This window comes from Narcine bancroftii, chromosome 10 (genome assembly GCF_036971445.1).
Source record: "Narcine bancroftii isolate sNarBan1 chromosome 10, sNarBan1.hap1, whole genome shotgun sequence".
NCBI classification, from domain to species: Eukaryota; Metazoa; Chordata; class Chondrichthyes; order Torpediniformes; family Narcinidae; genus Narcine; species Narcine bancroftii.
Window position 1 is genome coordinate 44,363,735 of NC_091478.1, and position 12,323 is coordinate 44,376,057.

The 12,323-nt window shown below is 43.8% G+C and overlaps 2 protein-coding genes across 19 annotated transcripts in view; one reads left to right on the top strand and one right to left on the bottom strand.

The window, feature by feature from the left end:
- Positions 1-12,323, bottom strand: part of LOC138744504 (catenin alpha-3-like) — a 1,801,283-nt gene that overhangs the window by 1,234,364 nt on the left and 554,596 nt on the right. The window lies entirely within an intron of this gene.
- LOC138744505 (leucine-rich repeat transmembrane neuronal protein 3-like) overlaps positions 1-12,323 on the top strand; it is a 318,566-nt gene that overhangs the window by 171,723 nt on the left and 134,520 nt on the right. The window contains exon 3 of one of the 3 annotated variants that reach the window (XM_069900813.1): positions 11,544-11,727. The exons of the other annotated variants lie outside the window; for them this stretch is intronic. Within the exon in view, the coding sequence (XP_069756914.1) occupies positions 11,544-11,636 (93 nt within the window). The 3' untranslated portion in view covers positions 11,637-11,727. Of the gene's footprint in view, positions 1-11,543; positions 11,728-12,323 lie in introns of those variants that run through there. 3 annotated transcript variants of the gene reach the window in all.

The following is a 12,323-nucleotide window of genomic DNA, read 5'->3' on the forward strand; positions in this document are numbered from 1 at the left end:
CACCGATGGCATAGGAATTACTTAAAGTGGTTTGTGAGTTGGGAAGAAAATGGTTGAGAACCACTGCTGTAGATTCTGGAGGATGTGGAGGCCGTGCAGTGAATCTGGGGAGAAAATCAGGAAAGGTATTTGGGGGGGGTTAAGGGTGGGTTAAAGTTTGGTGGTGGGGTCAGAGAAGTGATTGTGTTGGTGCAGGGTGAACGCAGTCAAGCATTGAAGAATTGCCCATTGAAGAGGCAATACACAAATGTGATGGAGAATGTCAGCAGGTCACACACCATAGGAAGTAAAGCTTAACCATTGTTTCAGGTCTGAATTGGGTACCCTCTACCTCTTATGGATACAATGCGACCTGCTGAGTTTATCCAGCATGTTTGTGCGTGGCACCTGACCCCAGCATCTGCAGACCTTTTTGCTTAACTTAAGGTGTACGATGAGGGTGAGTCAAGGAGGTGAAAATTTGAGGGGGTTTGCACTGGCCTGGGTTTCCAGAATGCGTAGTTTAGGAAAAGTGATCCTGGATCATGGGAAAATGCAGAAATTCTGGATAGACTGGGACAGGATTATGGGAATGTGTGGTGAGTCTGGGCAGAGTGGACTGGGATTTTGAAAATATGCAACGGGTCTGGAAAGCGTGGGTTGGCATGGTGGGAGTGTGTAGTTTGTTGTCATGTACTGGGGTTGTAGGGATTTTTGATGTCTTGGATCTATTTGTGCTGTGATATTTGTGCTGAGTTCTTGGAGCAGCAGATCTGTGTAAAGTGCGACAGGATCACAGGTATGGGTTACATGAGAAAGTCTCAGGAGAATGGGGTGGGATTGCGAGAATGTAATGTAATGTAATGTGGGGTGGGATGGTGGGAATCTGGAGTGGACAGGATTCTTGGAACTTCAGGGCAAACATAAAATCTGCAGATTTGAGAGCACGGCACCAATGTGCTGAAGAAATGCAATAGGTCATGCAGAATCCAGAGGAAGGAAATGTTTTGGGCCTGACCCCTTTGTCAGAAATATGGAAAAGCAAGTAGATGCTTGAATAAAAAGGTGGATCCTGGTGGAAGGGGAGAAGAGAAAGGAGTCAAGAAGTGATGAGGGGAGAGGGCAGAGGGCTAAGAAGGGGAGCTTTCTGATAGGAGAAGGAAGGGAAGGGGATGGGAAGCTGGAGGAAGAGAGAGAGAGAGAGAGAGAGAGAGAGAGAATGGGGGAGAGGGTTAACAGAAATTGGCAGTCAATATTGATTTTGTCCAACCCGAGCTTCTCCAGTACTTTTGTGTATTGCTTTTGGAACTACATGTTGAGGCTGTAAAGTGGGCTGGGATTGTGGTTCGGTAACAGACCAAGCTAAGATCATACGAGAGCATTAGAAATGTTATTTGATGGATTTTTGTTGGGAGTCGATAATTTATAATTCCCTTGTATGACTCATCTCTCTCCATATTATATCTTGCTTTTACTCCTCTCTCTCTCTCTCTCTCTCTCTCTCTCTCTCTCTCTCGCACCTCCAAATCATCTGCCTCTCTCCCCCCATCTGGACATCAACCTTCTCCCCTGCCAGGTTCACTAATGGCCCCTGTACACCCCCTCGCACACTCTCCTCTGTATACTGGCCACCCCTTTGCAGTCTAGGTCTTTAATTTTTAAAAAAATATTTAGACATACAGCATGGTAACAGACCATTTCGGCCCATGAGTCTGTGCTGGCCAACTTACACCCCATTAACCTACAACTCCAGTATGTTTTTGAACGGTGAAATGAAACTGGAGCCCCCCAGAGAAAACCCATGTAGACACAGGGAGGACATACAAACTCCTTACAGACAGCGTGGGATTTTAACCCCCGGTCCAGTCCCAATTGCTGGCGCTGCAAAGGCATTGCACTAACCACTCCGCCAACCGTGATGAAGGTTTCTGACCTGGATCATTAACCCATTCTTTGACTCTCACTGATGCTATTGAACCTGCTAAGTTCCTCGAGCAGATTATTTTTTGCATCTGCAGTCTCTCGTGTGTCTCCATCTTTCTAATGGATGCTGTCTTCAATCTCCCCAATGATGCTCTTGACAAATTAATAACGCTTGCATATTGTCTACTGGAGGATTTAACTTTTCTGATTGCAGCAACAGCTGCCACTGTGGCCTGGGGATTTTGGAACCTCATATTTCTTGAAAGTGCCCAAGGGTAACATGGACTGGGCCTGAGAGTGGGGGAGAGCAGGAGGAGCAAAGGGCACATCAATCAAAGCAGGAGTCGTGCGTGGCCAAAAGTTTGTGGTTAAGACTGTAAATGAGGAACTGATGGACCCTGAATCAGGGGAATCTCTGCTCAAGGTCTTCGGGAAAGGTCCGCGATGGGATCTGCCACATGTATTTCATTGACACATTTGGCTGCAATTAAAACATATTTGTTGTTTTTATTGCACTGCAAATGGAACATTTGAGATTAGGTTGAGCATGAGGAGTTCACAGGAATGCTTTGCATCCATGAGCCAAACTGGAAGAAAGATTTCCCTTGGTATTGCCCATAGTGAGTGCAAATGAAGAGCAATTCTCTCACAGAGCAGAGTCAGGGCTGCAGGGGATTATTAGGATGCAAGGATGTGTTCATTATAAAATCATTAAAGTGATACTTTTCATCAGTGCTGGAGAGGTTTGTGTACAAACTGAAGAGGTGGGCAAAACACAACTTAGGTGCTGAAGTGCTTCGAATGGCAGGAGGGTGTAATTATGGAGCGACTTGTTTCCATTAGAAATAACATTGGGATTTATAACAATAATATGTACAGACGAATGGTTCTTGTTAATATTCTGGGTGGCATTTTGCTGGCTGTCTGATTTTTATTTCATTTTTTTTAAAGATCGTCATTGCATTGCCTGATCTTTACAGTCATTTGTTGCTCCTTCACCCCCCCCCGTCCCCCTCCCCCGCCTCCTTTGGTGCCAGTCTCAGATCCCATTTCCACGGGGAGGGGGGCAGTGCAGACCCATCTGTGGGACCAGACCAGCCGAAGACAGAAGCTGCAGCTTCCTGAATGAGCCAACCATGGTGTAACGATCCCCAGCACCAGGGTCGTTCGGTCATCTCGAAATTTGATTCCTGATTCTGTTGTCAACTGAATGAGATTTTCAATTGAAAGTGAAAAAAAATAAACAAAAGATGAACATCTGAACTAAAACAGAAAGTGCTTCCTACATCACCTTTATGAGACCAATCTACTTATTTAATAGACCCATCCTCTTCTGGTCCAGTGGATTAGCAGTCCAGGTCCCTGGATCCACCAGTTCAGTGCTGGGGTTATTGCCCCTGGTATCTGATTTTCTGAGCCTGGCCTTTGTATTTTTAGTCTACATCTCTGATTCAATGTTTTCATTCAGATTACAAATACAGGATTTCAAATTACAAATCTTAGCCTCTGTAATATGAATACTGATCTCTGAGATACTCAATAATGTCTCCAGAAACAAGAACCCATCTCTGTATTACTAGTTCAGTTTTCTTATTAAGCAATAAAGGCTAAAATTAATGGTGCCCTTTTTAATGCATCATTAGACTTAGCAGCTGGAAGACAGCTTCATTCTTATTAGTCTATTAATGTGGCTGCAGTATGGCACAGTAGTGCAATGAACTGTTGTCAATGTACTGCAACTTACAAACACTCTAGATAGTCTGAGACAGGTTAATGACTATAGTAAGGAGGTCAATTTTATTAAGGTTCCTTTATTTTCATGAACATAACATACAAAATTTGGTTATATTTGTTTGCCCATACAAGCAAAAAACAGGCGCCACTGACCTGGCGTCATTCCAAGAAGGGAAAGAGAGCCCTTCAGAAACATCGAGTGTCTGTGGATCTTGCCATTTCCTCTGATGCCACTACCTCCTGCACTCTTGTAACCTCCGTAACTGCTCAACCAGCCGGGGACTCGAGTTCCAGGGGTCCAAGTCACCCCCCCCCCTTGGTTCCAAACCCCTGATGGCCTCCTCCGAGGCCCTTTCGGGAGCCCTGCTCGCCTTCGGCGCCCTCAGGGGTCCCACTCCTGATGCCTGGTTACACGAATCAGAGTCCAGCCGCTTGTAGCTGGTCGACTGCTGTGGCCTCCTACCCTGTCAGATCTTCAGCCAGGCTTCTCCTTCTTGCCGGGTTTGGGAGAGTTCCCTGTATCGCTGGAGCTCCCATAACGTGTAATGATGTCAGTGTACTTTGCGAAGTGAGTGTGCCAACATGTCTGACCTTTCATGTACTGCTGAACCAGGTTCTGCAGTTAATTAAGAGTTGACAGGCTTTAATATAGGATGTTTGGTTGGATGCTCAATCGTTGTTTGTCTGCGCTAGTGGAAGAACTGAAGATCCTCTAAGCAATGCAGCCGTAATGTGAGCAAGTCCAAAATATAAAGCCAAAGTTCTTCCTGAATTACCTGCCAGATTCTGGAGGCTTCTGCCTGTTTACCCTCCTCAGGCCCAGAGATGTGCTTCAGTTTTCTGCGCTGGCTACAAATTGAATCCAAACTCCAAGGGGATGGCTTGAATAGGCCCAGCATGTCAGATTCCGTGCCTGCAACCTGCATGGGGCTGCTGCATTGGCAGCCAACATGTCACCAGAGTTAGCATAGCAGTTAGCTCAACACTATTACGGCACTGGCAACCTGGAGCCTACCACTGTCTGTGGGGAGCTCCCTGTTTCTGCATGGGATTCCCCAGGGTACTCCAGCCTCTAAAGGTGTACAGGGGTTGGGTAAGCCAATGGGTGTATTTGAGCAGCACAGAAGGAGCAGATATTGTGTTGTATCTTTAAATGTTTTTTTTTAAAGACAATACTCTGTTTAAGTGGTCACACAACTGGAATTATTTTCAATCTAAACTGGTGAGAAAACAGTAGGTCATGTGGTATTAGTTCAAGGCTATTCACTTTGATATAACACTCTTTTCAGAGCTCAGTTCTACTACTTTGACAGCGGTGAACTGATACTTGACTCATAGAGTTTATTCAGACCTCCATCTCAGCCAGTCTTATATCAAATCCCTGCACACTCCGACTGATTGGCGCTGTTGCTTGAACAGCCCCTCAGACCTGCTCCCTGCCCCGTTCTGGTTTTTCTGAATTGAATATGGGAACAACAGATTCGGCCGCAGATGAGTCTGAAAGTGTCTGATGGGGGCAGGTTTGTGCGATAGTGGACTCCTCATTGTGTATGCTGGGTTTCCGTATGCCACATTTGAGTTTATATAGTGACTGTGGACATTATTTAGCAGTTAGACATTTTGAGGCCACATCATCATTCAATACAGTCTTAATATCACTGGCAGTACCTGCAGTGCATGAATGTACCTCCTACCGTAGTCCATGATTCAGAGATATACTGAGTCCAAGAGTCCATGAGTTTCATGCATGTTTGTGACTTTGAACTTCATGCATTATTTTCTTGATTTCAGCTGCCTCTATTGAGAGGTGAATTCAGGGGATTAGACCTCATTACCTTGGGTAATTAACCCAGCTGTCAAAAGGTGCTGTTGCATAAAGGGGGCAAGTTAGTCAATGATCGATGATTTGTGGATGTTAAGTGTCATACCCATTCTCTTGAGCTTCAGTGAATAAATTGATGGTGACTTGGAACTCGACCCCAAATATACACGTATGTAAGCTTTGCCTACATTCCTGATGCAAAGACTTGCTGAAGAAGTTGAGAAATATTTTGCACAGTATAAATATTGCCAATATATTGCAAATGTATCGACACGAGGCATTGCCTTAAGATGGCAGCCAGGATCATGAAGAATTCCTCCCATTGCCCTGACCACAATGTCTTCTCACTGTAACCTTCAGGCAGAAAGCACAGAAGCCTGAAGGCGAGCATCTCCAGATTCAAGAACAGTTTCTTTCCAACAGCTATCAGGCTCTTGAACATCCCCTTGCAACACTAATGAGGGACTGCACTGCACTGAAACCACACAAAATCTTGCTATGCCACTTTTTTTGCATTAGAATAACTAACTATTTATTTTTTTTATTTTTGTACTTGTCTCTTTTTTAATTTTAATTAAATTCACTATTGTTTTTTTTAAACTAAGTACTTGTTGGCTTCCGCATGTAAGAATTTTGTTGCATATGTATGTTGTACAATGTATATGATAGTCCACTCATTAACAATATCATAAGTAATTTCAGATGTCAGATTTATTGTCAGAGTACATACATGACATCACATACAACCCCGAGATTCCTTTTACCTGCAGACGAGGCAGAATTACCACTTATCGGTAGTGCAAAAAAACTCTATTCATTGTATACATGTAAACAAAGAACTGTAAACAGAAAACAAATGCAAACAGACTGTGTGCAACACAGAGAGAATAAAAAAATCAGTAAAGTGCACAAGTAAGAATCCTTAAATGAGTCCCTGATTGAGTTTGTTGGTGAGGAGTCTGATGGTGGAGGGGTAGCAGCTGTTCTTGAACCTGGTGCTGTGAGTCTTGTGGCACCTAGACCTCTTTCCTAATGGCAGCAGTGAGAACAGAGCGTGTGCTAGGTGGTGTGGGTCCCTGATGATCGCTGCTGCTCTCCGACTGCAACATTCCCTGTTGATGTTCTCGATAGTGGGGAGGGTTTTGCCTGTGATATCCTGAGCTGTGTCCACTACCATTTCATGGGCTTCATGTTCAGGGGTATTTGTGTTCCCATATCAGACCATGATGCAGCCGGTCCGTACACTTTCCACCACACCTCTGGAGAAATTCTCCAAGTTTTCTGATGTCATATCAAACCTCTGCAAACTCCTGAGGAAGTAGAGGTGCTGACGTGCTTTCTTGATGATGCCATTGGTGTGTTGGGAACAGGAAAGATCCTCTGAGATAGTGACTCCCAAGATCCTAAATTTACTCACACTCTATACCTCTAATCCCCCAATGATCACTGGATTGTAAACCTCTGGCTTTCCTTTCCTGAAGTTAACAATCAGCTCCTTAGTTTTGGTGACATTGAGTGCGAGTGTTGTTGGTGCACCATTCAGCCAAGTTTTCAATCTCCCTCCTGTACGCTGACTCATCCCCTTTGTTCAACTCACTACCGTAGTATCGTTGGCAAATTTGTAGATGGTGTTATTGACGTACCGAGACACACAGTCGTGGATGTAACATGAGTAGAGCAGGGGGCTAAGAATTATGAGGAAGGTGGTAGCGTACCTGGAGGACACAAACTAAAAGGTAGATGCTGATCTAGGAACATCACCAGGTAGAGGGGTTTCCTTCCATAGGAGTAGACAGCATGTATGTTAAGCTGATTGAACCCTTTCAGAGCTATAAGATCGTTTGTTTCTCAGAATTATCAAACACGCTTGATATTTCACTCACAACATTTGTTCCCCAAGTCTTCAGCTTTCTGAAAATGTGGTGCTCAAAGTCGATACAATATTCTATCAGGATCTAACCAGTGATATGTCGTGCAGTTCGACAGCAGGATTACGGAGTGTATTTCAGTACTGCCGTTATTTTTCCACTATATTACTTCACGTGGGCTGTTTCATCCATGGATCAGATTGTGGTTCCAAATGGCAATCCATCCTGATCTTCTAAAGCACAGTTTGGAATGGACCACAGAATTTGTCATTTGCAAAAAAAGCCTGGAGTCTGGCTGTTCCTGCCAGACAAAAGGCACCTTTTTGAGAGTTGTACCCACAAAGGTGATGTTTGGTGCCTCAACTCTTTTCTGCCTTCTTCATTTTCAAGGGCAATCCATCTTCTCAATGTTTTTAAATAGGAAAGTTTGACAGCGTGATTGTAGGGCAATACACAGAAGTGCTGGAGAAATTCTGCAGGTTAAATGTTGCTTTTATTTAATGTAACAGCTTTATTTATGAACAACTATTTATGTGGGCTCAAGCAAACTGACAGATTCAATTCAAGGGCATACTGTCTCACCCCCTACTCTCCCACCCCACCAGTCACTAGATTTTCAAATAAGATCTGGCAATAAATTCATTGTGCAATAAAAACTGAAAGAGGTGGAAACACTTAGCAGGTCAGGCAGTATTTATAGATGAAGAACAAAGTTAACTTTCATGTTGAAGACCTGTTATTAGAACTTGCTTAACTCTGTTTCTCTTCCCATACATTTACTTTTTAAATTTTTTTTAAACATACAGCGCGGTAATAGGCCACTTTGGCCCACAAACCCTTGCCGCCCAATGACTCCCCATTAAACAACAACCCCAGTACATCTCAAATGGTGGGAGGAAACCGAAGCCCCTGGTGTAAATCCATGCAGACACGGTGAGAGCGTACAGGCGCAGGATTCTATACCTTGTCCCGATCGCTGGAGCTGTAATCGTTTTGCATTAACCTCCCAGTTACGGCACCTGGCATTCCCAAGTGGTCTCCCACCCAAGTACTGACCAGGCCGGAGCCTGTTTAGCTTCCAAGATCAGATGAAAATAGATGATGCATGAATCCAAGAGTAGAGTTTATGTAGGGAAATTCTGTTATAAATCATACGTCTAATTGCACACATTTTGCAAATCTTGCTGATGAAGGTGCAATAAACTTATGCAATAATAAATGTTTTTAAATATCTTTTATCTCAATGAATGAATTTCTTTATTTTACTGTCAACAAACCCTAATTATAACTACATATTCTTCACTGACTTTGGTTAACAACTACTCATGAAAGAACATTTTCTGAAACAGCATGTACAGTATCAATAATGATTAGTGAACTAATTTTCACAGGGGATTCCATACACTGCTCTTAATTTGTGAACTGTACCATTGTGACTGCTTGGATAGTGACTGCCCCGAACTGAAGGATTAGTTGACGTGGTCTGTGGTGGCAAGCATTGGATTGCCTGAGGACGATGAATAGCTGAAGTGAAAGCTCACAGACTTGGAACTTGGGCTGGTAAATACCGCAACTCGCTTTGAAGTGTTGCCAGTGTCCCCGCAGATCTCGGCTCTTGGAAATGGACCCAGGAAAGCCCGCGGTCACAAATATTCTTTGTGCAGCCCACAGAGTAGCTATTCAGTTAAATGTTTAGCTGACAAATGGAGCACAATATCTGTGTAGTTCCAGTACAACACTTATTGGAACATTTTGGTTCAAATAGGCAATGTCACTCACCTGATTAATGGTTTCATTCATTTCTGGTTTTTAGATTTTCTGCTTTCTAATTTTTTTCTGCCTAAATCAGGGTTTTAGGCCGGACAGCCGGCTTTTGAGCCCTCTGTCCGGTGCCACCTCGAGCTAGACGTTCATTTGCCTTCCATTTGTGGGGAGGTGTAGGCCCTACCTTCCCAAATGGAGGACAAATTGAGGGTCAGAAAGGGTCTATTGAATGCAGTGTCCTGGCGCATCTGCAATGAGAGGACATAATCTTCAATGACTTTGGTTAACAATTACTCATGAAAGAACATTTTCTGAAACACCATGTACAGTATCATGTGACGACAACGCTTTAAGTGCCGGCTGGTACATGCGCAATGAGTGGGGGGGGGGGGGGGATATGTGACGGCAATGCTTTAAGTGCCGGTTGGCGCATGAGCAATGAGAGGGTCGTGTGATGGTGGTGCAAGAATGTTCACAGCAAGTAAGCCTGTCCCATCGTGTTTTGACCCCTATGGAGTCGATATCGACTCCTAGCCTAAATATCAATCCCTAGTTTGTATACATTTGCAGTTTACCTTGATGAAAGGTTCAGGCCCAAAATGTTTACTTCCTCTGGATTCTGCACGACCTCCAGCACTTTTGTCCATTGCCCTACATTGACAGGGTCTGCATCACTTTCATGTTTCACTGTGGCTTTATTGCTGGTCCTGATTTTAGCCCATGAATGTTTCTTTTTGTAAAGCGGCTCCTGCGTTTAATTTTATTTTTTCCCAAGCTTGATGAAAGTTTGAACTGTAGTTCCACCTCTCTCCCTGCAAATGTTGCCTGAGCTTCTGCAAAATTTCAGCATCAATCCTATTTTGCTTTTGCATGATGTGCGCCACTTTGAATATTATTCCTGTGTGAGCCCAAGTTTAGATCATGAAACACCATTAAGTAATACAAGCTTTCTTCAGGCTTCCAATTAAATAATACCTTTCATGACCACAGGTCATCCCAAAGTATTTTGCAACCAATTAACTATCTTTAAATCGTAGGCCCATTATTTCAGGGAAACTGGCCAATTTACAGAAAGCTGCATTTTACGAAAATCACTAGATGAGCTATTTTGAGTGATCACACAGCTACAGAGGGAGAGATGGTGGGAGTGAGGATTTAATTATTAGCCTTTTGCTTACACACAGCAAGAATGCAATGACGGAGCAAGTGTGTCTGGAAATGGATGGGTGCCTCGAAAGGAGTATCACTCAGCCATTCCTCCATCACGCCAATGAAATGTTTGCTTAAAAGCCTAGAGCTGAAAGGTGCTTGATTAGAGTCATCAGTACATTCACAAATTAGATCAGGAACATAAACCGGAAGGCTCATAAAAATCTCAAAACTCTTCTCATAAAAAGACCCTGATTTTCCAGTGTTTCATTTTGCACTGACTTCAGACTCTGTGTGGCTACACATTACTTGCACATAGTAGAATCTAGTTTTGAAGCTGTAGTATCTCATATTCACATTCTGCACATTTGTATCACCTGCCCTTGAAGGCTGAGATCTTTGAAACGGCAAAGCAATTTGATGGGATGGATATATATTAAAAAAACTATTTCCTCTGGGTGTGAGAATGCAGGTCATAGAAACATAATCATACTGTCTGAAAATTGCAGCTGGGCCATTTGCAAACAATCAAGAAACCTGCTTTCATCACATAGAAACCTGAAACTTTCTCTCCCGATGACATTGGGTCCAGGGCGATTCGTAAATTCTTCTACCCCTTTGCTGAAGTGCTGGGTAATTCCTGTTGAAAGTTTTTTTTTATCACAGTAATAGGTTAATGCTGACTAGGAAATGGAATTCATTCCAAGTAAATGGTGTTGCCATATCTGGTGGGTGTAAGGAAAAAGATAAGGATTTTGCTCAAGGTCATAGTTATGTGTGGGATAATTAGTGATAAATCTAGCTGCTGAGACTAGTCTATTTAAGCCCTGGAGCTTGGAAATTAAAAAGTGTTCACTCAATCATTTGTTGAAAGAACGGGAGAGTTAGAAATGCTGATCCTACAGCAGAGAAGGTTAACATGAGATTTCATTTCAAGATTACAGAGTAAATAGGAAGAAACTCTTCCTATCATTGGGATGGTTCATTAATGATGAAGGGAGCAGAGGGGGAGATTGGGGGGGAGGGGGGGGAAGAGCCCTGATGCAACATGTTGTCACAGCCTGGGCTTCATTAGCCCAAGGGACAGTGAAAATAAATTTGATAACTGTTCAAAGAGAATTGTATAAACACTCAACAAGCAAAATTGTTTGGGGCCTTGGGGAAAGAGCATGGTTAAATCCATTTGATAATACAGTGCATCATCCAAACTGCAAGGAAGATCACTCAGATCTCCCATTCCTCTATTTGTGACATTCACCAGGAGTGTCGCTTACAAAGAATTATTGAGTACCCTTCCATTCCAGCACACCATATCTTTGACCCACTACCATCATCAAGTCCAGGAACATCAAAATCAGGACTGCCAGGCTGGGACATCGACCTGCAGAAGGCTGTGAGATTGCTGAACACTATCTTGTAACCTAGTAATTCGTACCAAAATATTTATGTGTATTCATTTTAATTATATATAAGTGTGTGTGATTATTATATTTCAAGATTCAATTTATTTTCATACTGATAAAACAGTCTCATATTACATGATTTTGCCTGCTGCAAGGCTGAAGATTCGCCATCAGCAGGAATTGACTAACCGTCTTTCACAATCTTACAGTCAGAGAGAAAAGCAAAAGAGAGCTCCCCCCAGAGTCACAGAGTGTCCGTAGATTTACCTCCAGCACTTCTGCAGCCCCCTAGAGTCCAGTCCAAACCATTGGCGAACCGAGTTCCAGATCCAAACCTCTAACACGGTCAGCGACCCTCCAGCGTCCTCAGCACCTCCTCGCATCCCAGTTCCCATACTTGTTCCCCCCCCCACCCCAGCCAGTTCGAGCCAGTCTCCAGCTGTCCGCAGCCCAGCGCGAGTCTCTGGACAGCCGTCTCCAGCAACTTCCACGGGTGTCTCACCTCGAGTCGCCAGCAGCCCGCCACACGAACTGGTCCCTCAGCCACAGAGCCCTCTCACTGGTCCACCCCTGTGGTCACTGTCCCCTGTGGGTCATCTCCTCCACTTCTCCCTCTCAGTCGGTGCGTAATCTTCCCGACTTTTGGTGCCCTGCTCCAGCCATCCACTTCCCCGGAGTCTG